This window comes from Dama dama, chromosome 8, assembly GCF_033118175.1.
Source record: "Dama dama isolate Ldn47 chromosome 8, ASM3311817v1, whole genome shotgun sequence".
NCBI classification, from domain to species: Eukaryota; Metazoa; Chordata; class Mammalia; order Artiodactyla; family Cervidae; genus Dama; species Dama dama.
Window position 1 is genome coordinate 17,170,976 of NC_083688.1, and position 26,257 is coordinate 17,197,232.

Below are 26,257 nucleotides of genomic sequence, written 5' to 3' on the forward strand. Positions count from 1 at the left end.
GCGGATTTTTTTTACCACTCACATCACCAGAGAAGCCATCAAATCTGTTAGCCTACTATCTGTAAGGAGAACAATAAAATACACTGCAGTCCATTCTAGTTTTTGGAGCTTCTGGTAAAAGGAAATTTTGAGCTTAAAACCCACTGCTTCATAATATAACACTATTGTATTTTACTTTCAAAACTGATTGGCTGATCAAGGCAGGATTTAACTATTTCTATGTCCCCAGGGTATAGTACCCATTTAATAACACTGAAGCTCTGTAACAAACCCTAATACATACTATAGCAGTCAGATTATAATCTAGGTCTATAGTCATACCAGTCTGAACACATCTGATCTTACCTAATCTTGGAGGCTAAGCAAGGTCAGGCCTGGTTAGTATTTGGAAGGGAGATTATAATCTAAGGCTATTTTTTTTTTTTAAATTGTTATGGTTGGTATTGGCTTTCTTGGTGGCTCAGTGGTAAAGGATCTGCTTGCAATGCATGAGACATGGGTTCAATCCCTGGGCTGGGAAGATCCCCTGGAGAAGGAAATGGCAACCCACTTCAGTGTTGTTGCCTTAGGAATCCCATGGACAGTGGAGCCTGGTGGGCTACATCCATGCGGTCGCCAAAGAGTTGGACACCACTTAGAGACTAAACGGCAACAAACCAAGTGGTTGGTATTAACCTCTAGAAGTAAATGTGACAATTTTTAATTTAATACTGTTTTCTCAAAATCTTAGTAGTACTAAGTCCCAAAAGTTGAGAACAGTTCACTAAGTGCCAAAAAGTATGACCAAGTGCCCCAGTCTGTTCGGGACTAAGGGGTACCCAGGATGTAGGACTTAAAGTGGCAGAACTTGGAAGGTCCTCAGCAAATCAGGTGGAGTTGGTTGCCCTACTTCCAAGCAGGAAGATGCCCACATCTGAAGGCAATGGACTGAACCAAGTAGGTGACATCCAAAGTTTCAGTGGAATATGTTATGGAGGTACTAAATCTTCATTCATATACAGACTATATTTCTTTCCCAAAACTTCAAGCTGGGGGTCTGACCTCACCTCTTCCCTCACTGTCAAGTTGATGAAAGCATCATATGGAGAAAAGAGCTAGTGACTGTGGGCTTTTCTCCACAGTGTCAACTCACAGCTGTGCCTGCCGGGTAAGATGCTACCACATCTGATCTCTCCTCTCTCATCCACTTTCCCAATCCTGAATGACTCAGACTAGCAGTTCCTAAGCGGGAATAGAGCCAAGAGAGAGTGAGAAAAGACCTCAATTATGCCACCTCTTCACTATAGGTATTTCAGACCAAGCTTACTCAGGAGGAAAGAGTGGAGGTGCTTTGAATTGGAGGAAAAAACTAGTCTTAATACCAGGCTAGAAAGGACCCTCAATAACTGGAAAAGACTCTTATTCCTGTGAAAAGGGAACATGAAAGCTCTATGACCTGCTCCCAAATAGGAAAAACTTAACTAATAGAAGATTGATTTGAAAGGGCAATGAAAGAATGAACTTGCTTTCTACTTACAATTTATAAAGTCTAGCCATTTTAATAAACCGAAGATGTGAGATAAAGGAATTTTTGTGAAAATAGATAAAACTCAGAGGAAAAAAATTTAGATCCTGGGCAGATAAGAGCTATGATATAAATGCAAACGATTTATAAAGTTGGCTTCAAATGGGTTTGCTTTCTAGATTTCATGGCGGTCAAATTGACTGGTAAGGTTGACTAGAAAAAAAAATGTGCAGGGGAAGATCTGTGTTCCCCAAAAGCATAGCAAAATTTCTGTTGATCCTTCAAGGCAAAATAGAAGTGTCACAGTCTTACTCCTGATCTTGGCAGGGTCCTGCAGGCGCATTTTCACCACCTTTTTACTTGGGGCTGGCTGGTCATCAGTTTTGCTGTTGTCTGGGGCTAGGCAGGGGAAAATACAGAGTTATGCAAAAAACAGCTGACATGTGAGATGAAAAGCAAGTGAGGAATGTTATGAGAGAGAGTATAAGACAGTGGGGAAAATATGAACTAGGAGCCAGAAACCCATGAAAATTTGTTTAACTCTCTCTGTCTCTTCCTCCATAATATAGATCTACTACTGTTGCTCTGTCTCATCACAGAGTTGTTGTGAAGGTCAAGTGTTAAAGTTTTTCAAAAGTGCTCTATAAGTTGTATATTACAAGCTACCATACCTTACGGCTGTGTAATTGTAAAAATACATTAAAACGTATCAATCTACCATTGACCATGTACTGAAAACAAAAAGTTCAATTCAGAAGTATCCAAAAAGAAAAGCAATGAGTACTGGTTTTAATTCTGAACCCCCTGAACTGTGCACTCAGACAAGAAAGAAAGTTATGGCAAGGGATCTCAAGCAGGTGTCCAGAGCATTTTCTATTTATGAGGGACGACTTTTAAATTATGTACAAGATTTCATTACACTTAGGGGAAATGTGGTTTAGAATTGATCTGTGGACACAAAGACCTGTATGAAAATGTTAAAAGGATTAAATACAAATATTTAGTGTTTTGAAAATAAATCATTCTTAAAATGGATGCAACCACTTTTTTTTTTTTTTTTTCTGAACAATATTATACACATCCCACTAATAGGGCAGCCACAGAAATTGGCAAGGACATTAAGATATATAGATTGGTGACAAATAATAAATTTTCACTGGACTCTAAAATCTTACATAGATCTACTGACTCAAATATTGGAAATCAGGGACTTCCCTGGCAGTCCAGTAGTTAAGACTTCAAGCTTCTAATGCAGCAGGTGTGGGTTTGATCCCTGGTCAGGGGAGCAAGATCCCATATGACACAGGGTGTGGCCAAAAAAAACCTGGAAATCATGTGAAAATGATTTCACAGGAAAATGAAGTCCAGTCCTCATTGTCTAGAGGAAGAGTGTTCCTTAAATTGCTACTAAAATAAACAAGATTTCATGGGTCTGATGAGAAGTAATACATACACATTACTGAAAACTCAGAAAATAAAAATTGCTTGAAATATCACCATCTGGAGAAAGCCACAGTTACCTTGTTCAAAAATATCCTGTTAGACCTTTCTTTTTGCACATTTTGCTGTTTAAATAACACTTTTCCATTACAATAGTTGAACATGTTTAATATTTTGAATTTATACATATAACTTTAAAAAACATAAAAATATAAACATCACCTATATTCCAATGACTACTGCATATTTTTTTTGGATGTACTGACATTAATTTTTCCATGTATCTATGTCTGTCTCTCTCTATATATATAGATTGATGACTATGTATAAATAAGGATTTATAGAGGTGTAAAAACACATAATGCTTATACATATATTTAACACACACATACTTGCACACACATACACATATAGTCTGCTTTGTTCATTGAGGCTTCTTTGGAACATCTCTCCAAATTAATAATAATTTTTTGACCTAGGAAAGAAGCCATGTATTGAGGACAGCAGTGTCTGTACCATTTAGCTCTGCACTACTGCACATGTGAAATATAAACCACTTTGTTGAAGCCAGTATATATGGCAGTCTCTTTGTTACAGTGTCTTGGCCTGTATTCTAACTGACACATTAGCTAGAAAACTATTATTGTCCTCAAGAGACTACAGGAATACGATAAGCAGTGTCTTATGAGCTAAACAGGTATGACTACTTCACTTCGCTGCTTACCTTTTCGACGTATGTTTCTCGATTTTGCTTTTATTCTTGTCCAGGAACGACCTTTCTTTTTTTCTTGAAAAAATAATAAAGTTAATTACTTAGAGCTGTAAATATAATTTTCAAAAACTTATATATCAGTAATTTTCAGGTATTTTTTCAGACATTAGTTCACAAGACTGGGGCAAATTTCTTAACTACCAGTGTAGCAGTGTGAGGTTGATTCTGAGCTATATTTTACTCTGGGAGACTATAGGAGATGACCCTCTTTTGAAAATTTTTTTAAAAATTAGAAAATAAACTCCCACTGATGCCTTAGACTGAATGATTATTGTTGTGGTTATATATTAACTTATTCCGTTTTCAAGTATTTTCATGTAAATTCAAATGTGCATATGGATAATATACTGTGCCCGATTCAGGAGGCATTCTCAACTTTGATGTGAAGAGTTGCCATTAAATATTCTCTGTACTCTTGCAATTGTAACAAAACCCTCTTACTTATATTTAATATAATGCCTGAGGGACTATAATGTCCAGCTGCCTGATCTGTCTGGTGGTCCAGTGGACTCCATGCTCCCAATGCAGGGGACCCGGGTTTGATCCTTGGTCAGGGGACTAGATGCTGCAACTAAAGACCCCGCATGCTGTAATGAAGATCAAAGATCCGGACAGCCACAACTAAGACCTAGTGCAGCTAAATAAATAAATATTAAAAAAAATAATATAGCACCTGAAATTCCCAGAGGAATTAAGGAACCACACTGGGTTTTGTGTTGGGTTTTGCTTCCCTGTGAGTGATATGAAAATGTGTGAGTGTGAGACCATTTCGCTGGGCAAATAGTTCAGTCCTGACTTACAAGGCAGGAAGGACCAAAAAGCCTTGCTCTTCAAATGGAAATGGTATATCCAGGAATGCTGGAGTTCAACCCCACTCCTGGGCATATACCCAGAAAAGATGAAAACTCTAATTCAAAAAGACACATGCACCCCAATGTTCATAGCAGCACTATTTACAATAGCCAAGACATGAAAGCAACATAAGTGTGCATCAAGAGATGAATGGATGAAGAAGTGATATATATACATATATAGTAACATATATAGATATAATGGAATATTACTTATCCATAACAAAGAATGAAATAATGACACTTGGCAGCAACATGGATGGACTAGAGATTGTCATATTAAGTGTAGTAAGTCAGAGAAAGACAAATATCAGATGCTATCACTTATATGTGGAATCTAAAAAAAAAATGATACAAATGAACTTATTTATAAGACAGAAATATAGACATAAAAAACAAACTTATGGTTACTAATGGGATTAACAGATACTATTATATACAAAATAGAGAAACAGCAAGGATTTACTGTATAGTACAGGGAACTATACTCAACATCTTGTAATAACTATAATGGAAAAGAATATATATATATTTCAGATTCTTATATTATCTGAAATATATATATATGTTTATTCTTATTATCTGAAATATATAACTGAATCACTTTGCTGTACACCTAAAACTAACACAATACTGTAAATCAACTATAATCAATTAAAGGAGAGAATGCAGGGACCTTGCCAGAAGCTCCCTGGCTTTGTACTCTACTTCCCAGCCTAAAGCAAATCTCAGCCTCGCTGGGGTCTTCAGCGTTACAGCCACACTCTCCGGGAAACAAACTCACTCAGAGGGACAATGCAAATAATGGAGTGCAGTTTATTACACCGGCGGGCCCAAGCCAGAGTCTCCTCTTAGCCAAGGACCCCGACCAGCATTTGTGAAAATCTTTTATACCCCATGTGTACGTGCCCAAACCCACCACCCCAATTTCCTTGAGACTTACATAAACAAAGGAAGGGTAAATACAATAACCCCATCATTCACGTGTTATGTGTTCAAACAGTCAATAATCAATAAGCCCGCAGTTACATTCCAAACAGTTAATAATCAATAAGCTTGTGGTCATGTTCCAACCAGTTAATAATCGATAAGCCTGTGATTACATCCCGATAGATATGAAAAAAATTTATGACCCGTCGGGAGACAGGGGGTGATTACGGTATGTTTCCTCTTAGGCAATGAGTAACCTGGACGTGTGATCTTCAAGATTCCCCTGTGCAGAGGGGGTCTTATCTTTCCATTGTCATTCCCACAGGCACTAAGCAGAGAGTTCAGAGTCCACTGGAGAGGCAGCAGAGCATGATCAGCACAGATAGGCCTGAGATGGAGTCCTGGCCCTATGAATTCCTTCTTCATTCCCTCCTCTTGATGCTCTTAGTTTCCGTAAGGAGCATCATTCATTGGGATATATTGTACCTTAGCCCTTCTGCCACCCACATGACAGAATGCTATCAACCTCTGGGTTACAAAATTCACAAGGCATTGTAGGAAGCAGGGCCCACAAAGCAGTATGATTAAGATTACTATAACAACAGTTACAATGGTTTCCCACCAGTCTCCCTTTAGCCAGGAGAGGACTGAAGTCCAAAAGGGAATATTTTCATTAGACTTGGCTTTCACTTGATTTTGCATATCCTCCAAGGCAGTAGATACATTTCCAGACAGGTCAGGGATGTACACACAACATTCGACTTTAATTATGGCGCAAGTCCCTCCTTGGGCTGCTGTGAGTACGTTTAATGCCATCCTATTTTGAATTACTGCCTTCCTCATCTGAATTTGTTCTTCGTTCAAAGCTTGAATGGCTTTTGTAGTGTCTAAGAGGGCCTGTTTAGTGAAATTAGTTAAAGCCTCTACCTTAACCATGATATCCATTGTCCCTACAGAGGGTACAAACAAGGCAGCAAGATAGTCATACCATTGGAACACAGATCGTGTCCATCTTGCACGCAGATAAGGCAGGTTTACTGGAGGCTGGTGTAGGCTAGGCTTAATACTGCCGTGGGCGAAAGCAAATCCTAATGTGCAACGCCCCACCCAGCCAACTGGTAACCATGGCCATAAGTTAAGCCCACAGAGCCACTGGGTCCCATTGGGGGCTACCCAGCGGATTCCAGGATTATATTTCCAGTCGGAACCGGGCCACTGAGCAGACTGATTGGGGTAATAGGTAACTTCCAAGATTTGTATACATTGTTCAGGGGACAAATAACCCATATATTTTAATTCTTTTGGGTCTAGGGGGCAGTCTCCAAATCCAACTTTCTGTTCTTTTTGTTCCCAGCAAATAGTAGCAGGGGTAATCAACTGTCCTTTCTCAGGAGTCATCCAGAAATATTCATCCCAGACCTGGTAGTATCGCTCAAGGTACCAGGAGGCCTGTCCCCCTTTTGTAAGAGAGCCCTTCTCCTTTTTGTTTTTCATATATAAGCCTTTGTTACTTCCATAAGGCTGGTGTTCATGTTAAATGCAATCCTATGTCCCTGGCCCATTGATGGCTTCTTCTTACACCAGGAGAGCAAAGAAAGGTTATGATTGGTGAGAGAAAGGAAAGTTCCTTTCTGTTGCTCTAAGAAGGACCACAGTGGTATAAAGTCCCCATAACGGAGTGGCGATACCCACCATGGGAGTCCGTCCATTACTGACAGGGGCATAGCCCCACATACCCAACAGTTGGAGGAGTTGTGGAAGTTCGCGTAAGAATGTGCCCACGAGATGAAGATGTCCTGTGCAGGAGCAGTGGTCAGGTTCAGAATTGCAGTGGTGAGGCCGAGCAGCAGGAGACGTTTACCCATCTCCATCCTGTAGAGAGCTCGTCCGGGATCTTGTTTTCTTTTTCCTCTTCAGAATGATCTTGGTTTCCCATGGGTCGGTGGGGTCCTTCTGGGTGGTCCACTCAGCGTCTTTCAGGTCAGTGTGGTATGCCTTCTTCGCTCTGGTGTGATGGATCCAAGGGGCAATGTCTGCAACTTTAACTGTGGTAGGGGTGGTTAAAAGAACAGTATAAGGACCTTTCCACCGGGGGGATAGTGAGTCATGTTTCCAGTCTTTCACCCATATCTGGTCCCCTGGTATAAACTCATGCATTTGCTCCCCCAAGGGGAACGGTATTCTTTCTTGCACAAACTTAGTTACTTGATTAATTACCTTACCTAGTTGTTCCATCTGCTGCGATATCCCGTCTCCTCCTACCTGAAGTATATCAGTTGCTACCTGTCTTATGATGGGAGGAGGCCTCCCATACACAATTTCGTAGGGAGAGTAGCCGTGGGACCGTGGGGTCATCCTGAGTTTGAGCAAGGCCATGGGAAGTAAATCTACCCAGGAACAGTCAGTTTCTATAATCCATTTAGAAAGTGTCTCCTTTAGTGTCCGGTTAGTTCGTTCTACCATTCTGGAGCTCTGAGGCCGGTAGGCAGTGTGTAACTTCCATTTTACCTTCATGGCTTTACTTACTTGTTATATCAGATCCGGTATGAAGGCTGGGCCATTATCTGATCCTATGCTGGTGGGGAATCCAAATCGAAGAACTATCTCCCTAAGCAGGCTCCGAGCCACTTCTGATGCTCAGTTCGGGTGGGGAAGGCCTCCACCCATCCTGAGAATGTACATACCAAGACCAACAGTTAACAAAAATGGTGATATGGTTTCATCTCAGCGAAGTCCACTTCCAGATGTTCAAAAGGAAGGGTACCTTTTAATTGGATGCCTGGGGGTTTTGGCCTGCACCCTGGAGTGGCGTTAATCTGAGAGCAGGCATTACAATTTTGGGATTCCGTTCTACATAGAGAGGAGAGGCGAGGAACCAGAAAATACCTTCGGATCAATTCCTCCAGTTTGTCATGTCCTAGGTGAGTCATACGATGAGATGGGCTCACCAGAGAGGGGGCCATCTCTTCGGACACTAGTAGCTTACCACCTGGCAGTTCCCACCATCTTTTCTCTGTTTTGGTGGCTCCCTCCGCTTCAGCTAGCTGGTTTTGAGCCTCGGTGTATGTCGGGGAGTCTGGGGCCAGCTCGGGTAGCTCAGCTAGGACAAATGTCCTCATGGGGATTTCCCTGGATTCCTTCCTGTCCTCAGCTGCTCGTCTGGCGGTCGCATCAGCCAGCCCATTTCCTCGAGCCTGTGGGGTGTCTTCCCTCTGGTGCCCACGGCAGTGTATGACTGCTACCTCCGTGGGGCTCCAAACAGCATCTAGCAGAGTCAGGATCTCTTCCTTATTCTTAATGTCCTTTCCATTGGCGGTTAGAAGGCCTCTCTCCCGGTATAGGGCTCCATGTATGTGGAGTGTAGTGAAAGCATACCGGAAGTCGGTGTAGACATTCACTCTCTTGCCCTTTGACAACTGCAGCGCCCGGACTAAGGTCCATAACTCAGCTTGTTGGGCTGACCAGTGCTGTGGCAAGGGACCGGCCTCTATAACAGTCCTTTCTGTAACTACAGCATAGCCTGACAGTCGCTGTCCTAGCTTTACCAGGCTGGTGCCATCAGTATACAGAGTCCAGTCAGGATTTGAAATTGGCCTGTCTCGGAGGTCTGGACGGCTAGCATAGACCTCCTCTAAGACTTCCTTGCAATCGTGAGTAGGTCCTCCTTCTCCCATTGGGAGAAGCGTTGCCGGGTTTAAAACCTGGCAAGGCTCAATACGGAGGTTGGGGTTTTCACATAGTGTCCCTGGTATTGAATAATCCGGGAATTTGACAACCATTTGTGGGGTCTCCTCGAAGGAGGGTGTTGACTTCATCTGGGACCTTTATGATCAGGTCCTGGCCAAAAGTCAGCTTTGTGGCCTCATGTACCAGTAAGGCGACCGCGGCCACCGCCCACAGACAGCCAGGCCAACCTTTGAAAGATAAGCTATTGGCCTGTCCCACGTTCCCAAGGTTTGAGTCAAAACCCCCATGGCTGTTTTATCTTTCTCAGTCACATATAAGGTGAATGGTTTGGTGAGGTCTGGCAATCCCAAGGCGGGGGCGGAGGTGATTGCTAGTCTTAGCTCCTCAAAGGCTTCCTGCTGTTTTTCAGTCCAGTTTACAGGATTTTCTTCAGGCCCTGTCAGGAGCTCAGATAAGGGCTGGGCTATTTGAGAATACCTTGGAATCCAAATCCTGCAGAATCCAGTGGCCCCTAGGAGCTCCCTGACTTGCCGCCAAGTCTTAAGCGTGGGGAGCCTCAGAATTACTTCCTTTCTAGATTGGTCCAGCAACCTTGTGCCTTCCCTTAAGACAAACCCCAAATACCTTAACCTCCTCCTTGCAGATTTGTGCCTTCTTCCTCAACACTCGGTATCCTGCCTCTGCCAGCAATTGGAGGAGTGCTTGGGTCCCTTCCCAGCATTCTTCCCAGGTCTCAGTGGCCAGCAACAGGTCGTCCACATACTGCAGGAGCCAACATCCATAACTTTCAGGCTGGAAAGGCTCCAGGTCCGAGGCCAAGGCTTCTCCAAAGATGGTTGGTGCGTTTTCGAATCCTTGCGGGAGGTGGGTCCAGGTGAGCTGCTGCTTATTGCCTCCAATGGGGTCCTCCCATTCAAAGGCAAAGATGGGTTGTGATGCAGGTGCTAGGAGTATACAGAAAAAGGCATCTTTGAGGTCCAAGCAAGTATAGATCCTTGTCTTAGGTGGGAGGAGGCTAAGCAAGGTATAGGGGTTTGGGACGGTCGGGTGCAAAGTTACAGTGGCCTGATTGACCAATCTGAGATCCTGCACAGGCCTATAGTCTTGTCCTCCTTCCTTTTTTACCGGCAAGATTGGTGTGTTCCAGGCTGATTGACATTCCACCAGGATGCCTGCCTGTTTTAGCCTGTTGATATGAGGCAGAATCCCAACTCGGGCTTCTATGGGTATTGGGTATTGACACTTTCTCACCGGGGTTGCACCAGGTTTGAGTTCTATTATTACAGGGGCTTGGTGTCTAGCTAGCCCAGAGGAGGTTATCTTCGGCCCAGACCTCAGGGAACAGCTGAGTCAGCCTTCTCGCCAACTCTGTTGCCTGGTCTTGTTTATCTCCAGGGGGCTCATGTAGCCTCCATTCGTCTTGAGGGGGCACAGAGAGGGAGAGTAAGTAGGTTGTTGTGCCCACCTGAAAAGTGGGCCTCTCTTCAGGACAGAAAGTCACCTGTGCTCCCAGCTTGGAGAGTAAGTCTCTCCCCAGCAGGGGTACTGGGCACTCAGGGATATAGAGGAACTCATGAGTCACTTGGTGACCCCCCATCTGACATTTTCTGGGCTGGCAAAATGACTTAACCATTCCTTCTCCCGAAACCCCAGTTATGGCGGCAGTCCTTTTAGACAGTGACGCCATGGGTTTAGTTACCACAGACAATTCTGCCCCGGTGTCCACCATAAAGTCAATGTCTTGGTCCCCAATTTTTAAAGTTACCATGGGCTGTCGGGGACCTGATGTCTTTGAGCCCCGGCATCCCTATTCAGTCTCTATGTTAGTGAGTCCTGCAACTGGGAGGGGTTTATTTTCCCTTCTTCCTTCTGGGCACTCATTCTTCCAATGACCAAACCCACGGCATCGGGCACATTGATTTGGCTGTAATGGAGCCCGTGGCCTCCGTTGGGACCGGTTGGAGGGCTGTCCTGACCTCGAAGCTGGGGGGGGGCTTCTTAGCTTTGGCGGTGGAAAAGTCTTCAGAAGAGTTTCCAAGCGCAGCAGCCAACATTGCAAACCTCTCATCTGTTCTCCTCTGCTCGTCTTTATACTTCTTCTCGTATTTCTTCTCTATTTCCATGTCCCTATTCCGGAACACCTTGTCTGCTATTTCAATCAACTGAGAACTGGACATGGATAGAACTCCCTCGGTCTTTTGAAGCTTTCATTTTATGTCAGGAAATGCTTGAGAGATGAATGCCGAATTGATAACAATCTGGGAGCCCGTAGCTTCTTGATCTATGGGTGTGTAGAGTCTGTAGGCCTCACAAAGTCTCTCGTAAAATTCGGAGGGTGACTTGTTTCCCTTCTGAACTATTCCGGCCGGTTTAGACATGTCCATCGGCCTCTGGGCTCCCCTTTTAAGTCCTTGTATAATCGCTGTCCGGTATCTATCTAATTGGATTTTTCCCTCCTCTGTATTATAGTCCCAGTTAGGTCTGTCAGTGGGGAAGGCTTGTTCTATCCACCTCTCTGGGTTAGCAGTGCCCTCAGGTACCATCTCCTGTAACCATTTCCTTGCCTCAGCGTTGATCCTGTATCTCTCTTCTGTACTGAAGAGGGATGCTAGTAATTGCATTGTATTATCCCAGGTTGGTCGGTGAGTGCAGGAAATAGTCTCCATTAGTCTAGTCATGCCCTGGGGTTCCATCGAGTAAGAGGAGGTGTGTTTTTGCCAGTTCAAATATATCAGTTGATGAAAAGAGCTGATAGTAATAGGTTACAGGAGCTTGGTGATAATTACCATCCTCCCCTATCACTGGGGGTTGCTGAACTTCTCTGAGGGGCATCTGCAAGGGTATTTTTTCCTCTGGCTCTTTTGCAGAGTGGAGCCTTTGTTTAATTCCAGTGGTTCCTCCCCCTTGTCCGGGAGTACTTACTGGGAGTGGAGGGTAGAGTTTAGGGAACGTAGTAGCAGCATCCGGGGTGGTAGAGTCCGGTGGGCTCATGGTCCCTCCAGTTGAGGCTGGAGCCTGCCGGGAGGGCGGCTCTACAACCTGTGGAGCTGTCGGGACCGCTGAGGAGTCGGGAGGCTTACCGGTCTCGGGCTGGTTCCTCCGGTTGCCACGGTGTTACTAGCTGGCGGAACCATCATCCAATACGGCGGTGGGGGAAGCTCATCTCCTTCAGGGTCCTGTAAAATTTCCTTCTCATCCTTGGTTATCTTTTGGGCCATCAAGATTTTCCCTTCCCCGCCATGAGCGTAAAAACGGGCCCATTTGGGGGGGTCTTGGGCTATTCCCAGCCAAGAGTCTATGTACGGGAACTGATCAGGGTGTCTGGGCTTTCCTGTAACTATAGCATAGACTGCCTTTATGAGATTTAAGTCCATAGTTCCCTCTGGTGGCCAGCCAACTCCCATTGAAGGCCATTCGACTTCACAAAGGGTACGGAGCTGGCCGGGTGTCATTTTCTTCCCATAGTCTCCATCGAATCCTTTCTTAAAATTCTTAATCATATTCTCCAATACAGTGGCCTTAGATCCGCTTCCTCCCATTTTCTTACCTCTGGATTCCCACATCCCAGGGCCTTCCCGAGAAGCCAATTTACCTGTCTCTACTGGCAGGGGAGATGATGGGTCACACAGCAGATGGGTACCTCCTGGGGGAGGGCAGAATACGAGCGCGCAGAAATTGATATCCTTTTTGTAAAAAAAAACCTGTGGCGACAGCTCGGCACGTTCCCTAGGACGGCGTGGACACACCTCCTGACTGACTTTCTTAAACCCTAAGTTCCCTTTCTTTATCCCTGGCACGGCCATCAACCTGAGTGCCGAGCAGCTATTGTCGCCAACCTAAACCAGTTTCCTATGCGGCTCCCTTCTGGTCCCTCCCAGGGGGGTGATCAGGCCCCCTCTTCCACCCTACCGGGTGGGATCCTCCTCACCTGAGCGCTCAGTTCCCTGCTGCCGTTCACTATCTGGCAAAGCAAAGAAACCGGGCTTTGAAAGGCTGAATTCTTCCAGAGGGGCGAGGCGCCTTCCCCCTTCTAAGAGATTCAAGCCACAAAGCCTCGGGGTGGCCTCAGATGAGACCTGTCTCCTCAAAGTGAGGAGTTTCCCGGGCCATGCACCAAATGTTATAGCCACGCTCGGAAACAAGCTCGCTCAGAGGGACAATGCAGATAGTGGGGTGCAGTTTATTACACCGGTGGGCCCAAGCCAGAGTCTCCTCTTAGCCAAGGACCCCGACCAGCATTTGTGAAAATCTTTTATACCCCATGTGTACATGTCCAAACCCACCACCCCAATTTCCTTGAGACTTACATAAACAAAGGAAGGGTAAATAAAACTACAATAACCCCATCATTTACGTGTTATGTGTTCAAACAGTCAATAATCAATAAGCCCGCAGTTACATTCCAAACAGTTAATAATCAATAAGCTTGTGGTCATGTTCCAACCAGTTAATAATCGATAAGCCTGTGATTACATCCCGATAGATACGGAAAAAAATGTATGACCTGTCCGGAGACAGGGGTGATTGCGGTATGTTTCCTCTTAGGCAATGAGTAACCTGGATGTGATCTTCAAGATTCCCCTGTCCGGAGGGGGTCTTATCTTTTCCATTGTCATTCCCACAGGCACTAAGCAGAGAGTTCAGAGTCCACTGGAGAGGCAGCCGAGCATGATCAGCACAGATAGGCCTGAGATGGAGTCCTGGCCCTATGAATTCCTTCTTCATCAGTTCCCCAACACTCCCCGGAGGCCTGGTGCCCTGGTGTGTGGCTAAGCTGACAACTGAAGTGCACTGGGCTGCTCAGTCTCAGAGCCAGATTGGCAGAATCAAAGTGGCTGTGGTCACTCCTCTGACCGGAGGAAATCAGATGACTCAGTCCCTCCACCTGAGCTACATGCTTGGTCTGCCATGTGGAGAACTACAGACTCTGGCAGAGTAGGAACACCAGTCTCTGGGCCAGTGATGGTGGAAATGACCTGTGGTGTGATTGGCCTGCCCGGGCCCCTCAGGGAAATTCCCAGATGCCTGATCTCTACCAACAGAGACTGACACCATGATTTTGACGCCAGGGTTATGGCTGATGGTCAGGCTCATGACACCTGCTAGAAGCTAACCCATTTGTTTCACATGAGGGGAGCCACATTGCAAGGGGTTTTGCCTCTGCCTGCTCCTGGCCCCTGTCAGTCCTGGCTGACTCTGGCCACACCACTGTGGACCTACAAACTCAATGGTATCTTGAGCCAGGCTGCCTGGACCACTGCACTCTGATAAAGATGTGCCTTGTATAAAAAATTCTACACTGCACTGACTCTCCGGCCCACATCCCTCATCTCCTCCTGTCCACACACCTCTGTAAGGCTCTTTGGTTACTGAAGGCAGCTATCCCCAGAAAGGGCTCAGCTCCTTCCTGGATAATGATTAGGACAAAGGCACTGAGGGATTAATGCTGTTAAACAGGTCAGTTCTGAAAACTCAGGATTCTGTTCCAACACTCTTGAGCACAATGCCTCATTATTTCCCCAACCAGCCTGGAAGGCACAGCCTGGGAGCGCCTAAGGGGTTCAGATTCAGTTCTGGTTACGTTTTGTGAAAGTGCCTTTATCCCGCTTTTATCTGACTCTTCTGAATGAAAGGTCTGAGTGGGGAATAAAATGATTGGGGAAAAACATGTGAAGGCCCAGCCACTGGAATGGTACACAGAGATTTTATGGCAGTAAAGAGGAAAACTCCAGCCATAAACTCCAGAAGGGACAGGGGATGGAGGAGCACTAACAAGATCTATCGTTCAGAGCCTCCCGGAATCCCTCGAAGAATGGCTGGTAGAGCTCTCCCAGCACACAGACACTCAATCTGCCATTCTGCACCCGATACAAGAAAAGGGGCTGGCCCCAGCATCTGCACAGACCATGCAGAATCCCTCAGGGCAACACCCCTACCCCCACCCAGTCATTCGATGGTGGGGGTGGAGAATGAACACCATCTGGTTGGCATCATGAACAAAGAGAACAGATCAGAAGGACAGTCCTCAGGAAGCAACCACTGTCCAAATTAAGGACTCGACACAATGAACAGAACTGGAAGCTATAAAGCTTACTGTTGGCCAGGGCCCACCCTGGAGACCCTGTCCACCTTTCTCCTGGCTGATATATGCCCCTTTAGGGGACCTCAACCACTTTAACTATTTCCCTTCTGGGGGTACCATGTGTACCCTAACCCTTGGGATTGTACTTCTTGTATGAAAGCCAGGCATTCACCTGCCTCCCCCATTCAAATGGGGAGAATTATACCTTAGGGGTGGTCATTAGAGACACAGGGCATTTGTGGTTTACGCAACTCGTTGAATGCAGCAGGAAATACAAATTGGATGGATTTAGTCTTCGCCTACATTGGTTGGATTAATCGGGATGGCTGATGAAGTGTTATCTCCATTGGGAAATTTGCCAGAATCTGATGGGTAAGATGAAGCTTCCCCAGTGGCTTAGCAGTAAAGAATCTGCTTGCAATGCAGGAGTCACAGGAGACCCAAGTTCAATCCCTGGGTTGGGAAGATCCTCTGGAGGAGGGCATGGCAACCCACACTAGCACTCTTGCCTGGAGGATACCATGGACAGAGGAGCCTGGCGGGCTACAGTCTGTGGGGTCGCAAAGAGTCTGACATGACTGAAGCGACTTAGCATGTACACACACACAATGTGTGAGGTGAATTTGTCGTGGGGGTGGGGATTCTCTGTGGTACTTCCACACACCTCAGAGTCTTTCCAAAGATGTTTGAACAAACAGCCTTGCAAGCTAGAGATAATGTAGCCTTCCAGGTCAGAGGGCAGATTTGTTTCCTGACCGATATAAAACAGAGAATGTCTCCCTCCTTAGAAGTATTCCAAGATAGTAAACTTCGCTTCAGTTCCAGCTAATAAGATAATGTCTCCCTCTTGGATAAGTTCTGTGCAGTTTTGCTAGTAGCCCCTTTGTAAGGTTAGACAGCACCACTGACTCAATGGACATGAATCTGAGCAAAACCAAGAGATAGTGGAGGACAGAGGAGCCTGGGATGCCTCAGCCCTTGGGGTCACAAAGAGTCAGACACAGCTTAGCGACTGCACAACAAACCCTTCCAAGGCTGGAGGTGTTCTTCAGCTTGGGCACAGCCTGCGTGTGCCATACTACTAACCCCTCAGTGGGTCTAGGGAGACAAAATAAATTGATGCACCTATTCTGTATCTTAACAATTTCATTTATAGGAATTTATTCAAGAGTTATAAAGACATAGAGCCACTGAAAGATTTCTACAACAGTGTTCATTGCAGCTTTTTCATGTTAGCAAAAAACTGGAAACACTAGTTATCTCCATCAGAAGGAGAGAGTATATACAAAATATGGTATAGTCATACAATGTAACTTACTTCATCACAAACTGATACAAACTACTGATACATTCAACAATATGGATAAATCTCAAAAACACTCTGCTGAGCGGAATAGACTTATGCCAAAAGAGAATACGCTCCAAAATCACATATCATGTTGATGTATGGCAGAAACCAGCAAAATATTATAAAGCAAATATCTTGCAACAAAAAAATTTTTTAAAAAAAGAAGAAATAAGATGATGGGTCCTACTGCAAAATATTTCTGCCTTCATGCATGCTAATATCCGAAATGTTACCACTGCATTTTAGCCTTTGTGAAAAATATCACACCACCCCTAAAATCTTTTTGGGGGGAAAACAAAATATCCTGGAAACAATAAAACATTGTAACTAAAAAAAAGTTTTAAAGCAAGCCAAATTATCATCTTCAAAAAAAAAGAATAATGGTTGTCCCTGATGAGTAACGGGTAAGGATATCCCAGAAAGAGCTTAAGGGTTGTTTCCAGGGTGATGGCCATGTTCTGTATCCTGATAAGGATTTGGATTATATGGGAGAATTGCATCTATTAAATCTCATCAGTGGTACACTTAGTATTTGTACATTTTATTAAACACTTTATTTCAAAAGAAAAAAATAAAAGAACTGCAAATAAATAAGGAACTCTGGTTAATAATGTACATATTAAAGTATTTGGGGGAAAGAGTACTGACATCTGTATCTTTGAAATGTTTCAAACTGTTTACTTGAAGATGGTTTGGTGGATGTATAGGAAGTGGATAGATTGAAAGAAATGTGATAAAACAAGAACAGTACAATGTCAATTGTGAATCTATATTAAAGTATTCTGGTGTATATTATAAAATTCTTCCAAGTTTTCTCTAAATTTAAATTTTCCATGATTCAGTGTTGGAGAAAGAACTTTTAGAGAGAAAGCACAGATTATTTACCAAGAAATTATAGTCACAATAAGAGAAATTTTCATCAGTCACAAAACAGATTCTAGAAGACAATGTAGTAAACACTTTATTCTACTGATGAAAAATTAATGTCAACCTAGGATTGTTAACTTCACGAAAAAAATTCTATTAAAATAAGGACAAATTTGCACATACCACACTTGAAAATTTTACCACTTATAGGTCTTCCCTGAAAGCTCAATTGGTAAAGAATCCCCCTGCAATGCAGGAGTCCCCAGTTCAATTCCTGGGTTGGGAAGACCCCCTGGAGAAGGGATAGACAACCCACTCCAGTATTCTTGGGCTTCCCTTGTGGTTCAGCTGGCAAAGAATCTGCCTGCAATGCGGAGATCCAGGTTCGATCCCTGGGTTGGAAGATCCCCTGGAGAAGGGAAAGGCTACCCACTCTAGTGTTCTGGCCTGGAGAATTCCATGGACTGCATAGTCCATGGGGTCGCAAAGAGTCAGACACGACTGAGCACCTTTCACTTTCACAGACCATTCACTAAAAAAACTAAATGATTTATTTCAACTAGACAAAAAGCAAAATCAAAGAAAAGAAACAGTGATGAGTACATAAAATGATTTTTAAGTGTTTAAGTAAACGTCAACTGCAAAAATCATAATTGTTTCCAAATTATAATTGAAAGAAAATTTAAAATAAAATGTTAAATAATAGCTAAATAGTAGAGATGGATAGTCAGTCTTCAGTGAATCCAGGCTAAGATCCTTGTCATCTTTGGGGGTTGGGGCATGGTCAAAAAGATTACAGAAACTTCATCTCTAGTCTCTAAACAAGCAGAGAAAAAAGGTGGAATATAGAATTCTTTCTCAATCCATTTGAGTGTAGGAAAGAGACACAAAAACACAGAAAAATAAAAATGAACAGTGATATACAAGTCAATATATATCAGAAATCAGAACAAGTGTAAACAAATAAAATGTAACTATTAAAAGGTTAGGATTTTAAAAAACGTCAGAGAAGATTAGAAGAAGTTAAGTGTTGTTAAAAGAGGCATAAAACAAAGCTGCAAAAATGGGCTTAATGTAGAAGGAGTAAAAAGCATCAAAAGGCATAAAACATAAAAGTTCACGTTACACTATCAGCACCCAGAAAAAGAGATTTTATTTATTTATTTATTTTTTAAATTATTTATTTATTTATTTTTTCCAGTGGGTTAGAAAAAGAGATTTTAATATCAAAAGCACTAGTAAGGATAAAGAGAAACACAGTATAACAATAAATGGAAAAAATTCATTAGGTTATACTGTCATGAATACCCTGAAAGTATTTAAAGTAAAACAATAGAACAGTGAGGAGTCAAATACACAGACAGTCGGGTGGGGGAGTTTACCACACCTAAATACAAACCTGATGGAACAAATATAGCCTAACTTAGAAGACGCAAGAATTAAACAAAAAAGTTGTACTTAATAAGACTACGTATATGGGAAGAAACCAGACCCCAACAAATAGTTCAAGCGTACAATTTTTAAGTGGCACAGAACATTCACAAAGATTGACCATAAATTAGGATGCAAAGGAACCTTCAATAAATTCTAAAGAATTGATGAGGTCAGTCTGTTAAAACTCACCCAGTCATACCTTAACAGTGATAAATGCTATTATATGAAATTATAGGTCAATAAAACTGACTAGGAAAGTAAAAATTGGCAAGATCTATTTACGAAAGTTAAAACTTTGTTGAAGAACATAAAAGATGACCTGAATAAGTGAAGAGCTCAAGCTCCTTGTAAAGACCTCAACTCTACCCAAACTAATCTCCAAATTCAATATATTTTCAAAGTTCCAATGCAGTTGTGGAGGTGTTGGGAGGAAATCTTGATTGATTCTAAAATTTATGCACAATGAGTGAGCCAGATTTGCCAGACTTCTGAAATCTCCTTTTCTGTTGCTCCTCAATATATTTTTTACTTTTTTCTTTGAAAAAAAAATATATATATATATAACAAGTAGGAATAGAAAATTTTACTTTAAAACATTATAATTAAACCAACTTGGTACCACATTAAAACTAAATAGACCAGCATCTCAGAGTAGAATCAGACACAGATCCATGAACATGAGAAAAGATGCAAAAGGGCATTCAAATCATGAAGCAAATAGTGTTGGCATCCACTGGCACATAAAAAGATGTTCAACATCACTGATCTTCAGAGAAATGCAAATCGAAACCACCTCGCACCTGTCAGAATGGCTCTCATCAGAAAGAACACAAATAGCAAGGTGAGCAAAAGCAAGAGAAAGGGGAACTTCACACGTTATTACAGGAATGTAAGTTGGTGCAGCCACTGTGGAAAACAGTATGGGGGTTTCTCAGAAAACTAAGCATAGAATTATCATATGACACAGCAGTCCCACTCCTGAATGTATAGCCAAAAAACACAAAAACTCTAATTTGAAAAGATACATGTACCCTAATATTCATAGCAGCATTTTTATAATTGCCAAGAAATGGAAGCAATGTACGTGTCCATCAAGAGATGAATGGGAAAAGAAGATGTGGTATATAGATAGATATATAGATAGATAGAGACAGATATGGAATATTACTAAGCCATAAAAAAGAATGAACATTTTTCCATTTGTGTCAACATGGATGGATTTGAAGGAAATTATGCTAAGTGAAATAAGTCAGATAGAGAAAGGCAAATACTGTATAATATAACTTCCATTTGGAATCTTAAAAATACAACAAACTAGTGAATGTAACAAAAATGATGCAGACTCACAGATATAGAGAATAAACTAATGCTTACTAGTGAGGAGAAGAGGGGAGGGGCAAATTAGGGGCAGAGAATTAAGAGGTATAAACTATTGGGTATACAATAAACTATAAGAATATATTGTACATCATGGGGAATATAGCAAATATTTTATAATAACTATAAACGGAGAATAACCTTCAAAATTATATACCTATAACATATAATATTGTACATTAGCATATTTCATTTTTAAAAAAGTTGGTGTGATTCCTTGTAATTACTATTTCACATCACACACAAAGAGGTGAGTCTTTTGTAAATAATAGATTTAAACATTTAAAAATATTAAGTACTTCAAATATTTTAGAAGTATATGTAAGTATTTTTAAAATTTCAAGTTGGAAAATGTCTTTGTATATTGTAAACAAAACCTAGAAGCCATAAAGGAAAATCCTGATAGATCTTATTATATAAAATTTTCAAATTTCTCTAGGACAAAATATGTTATAAACAAACCTAAGAGAAAGACATCAAATGAAATAAAATACTAACAGTATACATAGGCAAAGTTTAATGTATATACAAATATTCTTATGTTTGTTCAGTATGGTTTAAAAAAAAATAGCAATACTGGCAAGGCATACACACTATCCATTTTTAGAAGAAGGAAAACAAATAACCAATAACAAATGAAAAATGCTCAACCGCAATAAAAATGAGAGCAATGCAAATTAAAGCAGAATAAAATAAAACTTTTTACAGTTAAGTTGGCAAAATGTTAAATGTTTATAATCTCTCATGCATGATATACTGATTTAAAATAAGGGAAATCTAACAGTATAAATAGATTTATGTGTTAGTATATAAGTAGTATATACTATATATATACTATATACTATATATATAATATATAGTATAATATATAATATATTAGTATAATATATATTGTGTTAGTATAAGATGTAAATATCTCAATATATGCATAGAAAAATCTGGAAAGATACACATCAATCAAAATTTATACAGATCATATATTTAAAAATTTTGAAAACAACAAGATTTGAAAAACTATAAATTGCTATTTTAAAAAACTGTAACCTAATGATATAAAGGTGAAACTCGGGGTTTTTGTTTGTTTCTGTTTTGTCTTATGAAAAGTATTAGTTCTCTATTGTTACTATTATAAATTACCATAAACTTCATGGCTTAAAGCAATGCAAATGTGTTATCGTGCAGTTTGGAAGACCAGGAATCTGACACAAGTCTCACTGAGCTAAGATCAAGGCGTCTAGGGGCTTTGTTTCTTTCTGGAAGCTGTAGGGGATATTTGATTTCTTTACCTTTTCAAGTTTCTGAAGGCTGCCCACAGTTCTTGGCTCACTGCTCCCAAAGCCAGTCACACTGTATCTCCTTTGATCATTATTCTATAGTCACATCTCCCTCTCTGCATAGCAGGAAAAGTTTTTGATTTTAAGGACCCATGTGACCTGATTGGGGCCACCCAGATAATCTAGAAAAATCTCCCCATCTCAAAATCCTTTAACTTAATCACACCACCAGTGTGTCTTCTGCCAGGTAAAGTAACAGATTACAGGCTCTAAGGACTAGAACAAGGACCTCTCTGTTTCTGTTGGTATAAATGTCTTAAGAATTTTCTATATCTCCCGTGTATGTCATGAGGATCTCGTCCATTAGACAAGAGTCTCCTTCACAGACCTTTCTTGTAGACTCATATCCATTTTTCACTTCTGCTGAGATGGCTGAGGGTATCTATGGGTCACAAACTTAATCTCTTTGAAGAATAATTTGTGTGACTGAGTACTTTGATGTTTCACTACTTCTGGGACATTCGCAAAAAGTTAAATAGTGACGCTCCTGGTTGTCACTGCAGAGCATGTTTTCCTGACAGTGACTCTCCTAACTAGCAATTTTGCAATCTGAATAGGCTAAAAAATTTTTAAATCATCAAGTCCTGATTCCTTTTGTTTAGCAGCTCTTGCCTTGACTTACCTCTTTCCTTTCGTAGTTTACTCTAAGCAGCAACATGAAACCAGTTGCACCTTTACTGTAGTAATTAGGAATCTTCTTAGATATGTATCAAAAAAATTCTGCTTTCCACATAACTGCAGGACTTAATTTTGCTGAGCTTTCTGCCACTAAATAATAAGGATCCCCTTTCCTTTTATTTTCAAAAACATGTTCCTTATTTCCTTTATGACACCTTTAGCCTCCATATTACTACTAACAGCTTTTTCATAATGATTTACATATTCTCTAAAATGACATAGATTTTTCCTACCATACTCTTCACTTTCAAGTCCTCACAGTCTTCAGCACCACATTTCTACTAACTGTTCAAGGCAATCTAGACATTTTTTATTGTTCTACTTAAAATTCTTATTACCCAAATTCCCTCTGCCCATTGCCCAAATTCAAAGCCACTTCCACATTTTTAGGAATGAATTATGGCTGCATCCCACTTCCAACAACCAAAATCCATATTACTCTTTTATTGGTACCACAGCAAATGACCACAAATTTAGTGGCTTAAAACAGTTCATTATCTTATAGCTATGTTGGTTAGAAGTCTGACAAGGGTCACTCTGGGCTAAAATCAAGGTTTCAGTAGGGCTTCATTCCTGTCTGAAGGCTGGAGAGGGAAATTTCTTTCCTTTCTTTTTTCACTTTCTGTTAACAGAAGCCATCAATATTCCTTATATTTTCCTTCCATCTGCAAAGCTGGCAATATTGCATCTCTTTGTGACTATCTTCCATAATCACTTCTTCCTCTCTTCACAGTTAGGAACAGTTCTTCATATTTTAAGGCCCACTTGATGATACTGAGTGCACCCAGAAAATGCAGGATAATCTCCACTGCCAAGATCCTTATCTTAATCATATGTATAAAATCCTTTTTGCCGTGTAAGATAACAGATTACAGGTTCCAGAGATTAGGATATAGACACCTTTATGGAGTTTTCATATTATTATGTAATAATAATAAAACTGGCATTAAAAACTCATTTTAATATCAAAAGCAAATAAAATTGCATGCATTCTTACTTCTTCTCCTCTTGAGTTTTCTCACAGTAGAGTTGTTCCCAAGATCCGCCGTATCTAGAAAAAAACACATGGTGTGGAAACAAAAATAAATAAATAAAAGTTACAAATCTTAAGATGATTCATACTGCAGAAGGCTTGAATTTATAAAGGTGTTTGGGTTATCATCTCTCTTTCTTTTTTTTTTTTTTTTAAAGGTATGGAAGAGAATTTATTTCACTTTGTGAGGCTTTACTTTCACAATTATACATACCCTTGGTACAGGAAGACCCTATCAAAATTCTATTAGTTGCCTTAAGGTAAATAGGTTGATTTTATGAGACTTTCAGACAATTAAGTTTGAGAAAGTTTATGATTATCAGGATTTGTATACATGATCACAATCAAAACAAAGAGATAAGCCAAAGAACAAGACTTTCTTAACCTCCCTGAAAACATAATAAATTACAATTTCTGGTCAAATGTTATTCCTATGCTATATTCATTTTTATCTCATTTTCCATTTTATACTCTGGCATTTTCTGAATACAGGTTACATATAATGCTATGTGTTAACTCCCTGGTCTTAATACCACAAAGTCAACTGTTTTACCATGGGTATATTTTTATCATTTAGAGTAGGATATGCTTGTTAATAAGCCAGTTATGCTCCAGTAACTTTGTGAATGCAAAAACACTGAGAAGTAAGAACAAATAAAGGAGTTATTATTTCATGGATCCTCATTCAAGTTTAGGAAAATTACTTCCAGAAAGCTGCAATTCTGCCAAATATATTGTTTAAACGGAAACTGAAAGAAAAGTGAAACTACTGGAAGCCTTTGACGGTTCACTAGACATTGTGTGCTTTCAATAGTTCAACACTGTTATGCTTGATAACCAAAAGTAAATTAATAGGCTAACATTTTAAAATGTATACTTTAATTAAGCTATAAAGTATATAAACAATCAGGTAAGCTTCTAGAGAAGCTGACCAAGATACATAAATTAGGAGATAAAAGTGTCCATCTAAATTTTCTATACTTCCTCTTTTTTTTTCTTTTTACAGAATATTTATTAAAGTTGTTTAATATACAACTTTTCATTTGTCATTCTGGAAGTCCTTTTTTAGAAAGACTCTTCTAAAAGAAGAGTCTCATTGTCTCTTCTCATTGCAGCCTCATTGTCAGTGATTATTCCGGACCTCCACGCTGGATAAATTCAATTTCTTCTTGAGAGACAAGTTTCCGTCTGTATTTCTGAGGTAAAGTTTTTATTATCTCTGCAGTGTCTGGTGGACCCTGATGCATCAGCCAGTCTGGCGATTTACTTCCCTTAGAATGCTGCGAAATTGAGGAAGTATGAGATGGTAGTCCTGCTGATCGTAGAACTTCTGATACATTTGGTTTAGGATTGTCTCTTCTGTCAGGGAACCTTATTAATGGAGTATGTGGCTTGACTACCTGAACGACCCTGCTGGCAGACGCCATCTTGCTGCCCATCATGACTCCCGAGAAGGGGCAGCTTCAGGGGCGCTGGCGAGCCGCGGTTATAACAGGGTCACGCGCGGCTGGGGGGGCCTCATCTCTCTTTCTTGTAAAGGAATCAAACCTACTGAATTGAGACATGGGAGCCCGGGACCCTGGGTCTTCCATTGTTCCTTAATGGGACTTTGAAAAACATTCTTCAATATCTGTAAATTTCAGTTTACTCAGGGATGTTTGTCTAGTCCTTAAGAATTTTGTTAGGATGAAATAATGCCCTATCTGCAAAAGTGAATAGTATCACTATATAAACAAGTGACATGCTGGAGAACATTTATCAAACATATGTGCTGGGTTAAGAATAGTTGATCTGAAGTCTTTCCTTCTGACAATTAAGTGGCAGGACTAGCTATTTTTTGAGACCTTCCTAAGATTGTGACAAAATGACACTATTATCTACTAATGGAAATACACTTTACTTTCTTGGGTGACAGGGATAGAAATCACTGCAAATGACAAAACTTTGTTAGCAATATACTGATGTAATAAACAATAAACTGCCACTTTAAAGAGTGTGTTTCTCTTTGCAACACCATGGACTGTAGCCTGCCAGGCAAGCATACTGGAGTGGGTTGGCATTCCCTTCTCTGGGGGATCTTCCCAACATAGGGATCAAATCCATGTTGCCTGCATTGCAGACAGATTCTTTACCACCTGAGTCACCAGGGAAGCCCAATTAATACATCAACCATGTATAATCAACACAGGCCATCCCTTAAACACAATTTTATAATGATCTCTTGCTTTCCTGCTATTCCCAAAAGGATCAGGTCAAGCAAATGCAGAGATCAGGATACTGGGATAGACTGGAAGCCACCCATATTCCTTATTCCTTCCTTCCATCTGCCACCACCCTACCTGGGTCTGTGCTTCCAGTGGAGCCACCCCCACCTCACCGCCCTCAGGCAGCCTTACCTATCATGTCATCAGCTTGCGTACTTTCAGTTCTTCCTTCTGGACTTCTGGGCACATCTTTAGAGAAGCACATCACACAGGAGCACTTATTTCCAAACGTTGGTAGCTCTGTTCCTGGGTCAAAATCAAGGCTTATGAAGATTTTTTATTTCCCCAGTGATCCTCTTTTCTGAACCCCTTTTTGTTGATCCCCTTTTTTCTACTTCTTCCTCTGAAATCTTCCTTTGATGTTCCCCACATCTAACTCTTTCTTTAAGTCACCCTGTTTCCCTTTATCTCTTTATCTTTACCAGAACTTTGTTTCTGTTTTTTTTTTTTTTTAATTCATAATTACTTTGGCCATCATAGGATAGTGGGCTAGAACTTAGCGCTTCTGAATCTTCTTCTGTATGCATTTGGAGAGCTTCTAGTCTGCTAGATACTGAAGGGAAACAAGAACATTACTGTCTACAGATCCTGAGACAGTAATTAGGATAGAGTTCCTGGTGTTTTCATGTTGCACACTGATATTCTGAGCTAAGATA

At 41.2% G+C, this 26,257-nt stretch overlaps 1 protein-coding gene across 10 annotated transcripts in view; it reads right to left on the minus strand.

Annotated features, from left to right (window-relative positions):
* Positions 1 to 26,257, minus strand: part of LOC133060801 (nuclear body protein SP140-like protein) — a 90,263-nt gene that overhangs the window by 17,203 nt on the left and 46,803 nt on the right. For 9 of the 10 annotated variants that reach the window (XM_061148553.1, XM_061148551.1, XM_061148548.1 and 6 more), the window contains 4 exons: positions 25,734 to 25,847; positions 23,302 to 23,355; positions 3,669 to 3,731; positions 1,817 to 1,903 (listed from right to left, as the gene is read on the minus strand). In XM_061148553.1, coding sequence (XP_061004536.1) covers positions 1,817 to 1,903; positions 3,669 to 3,731; positions 23,302 to 23,355; positions 25,734 to 25,847 — 318 coding nt within the window. The remainder of the gene's footprint in view (positions 1 to 1,816; positions 1,904 to 3,668; positions 3,732 to 23,301; positions 23,356 to 25,733; positions 25,848 to 26,257) is intronic. The other variant, XM_061148550.1, reaches the window with a different exon arrangement.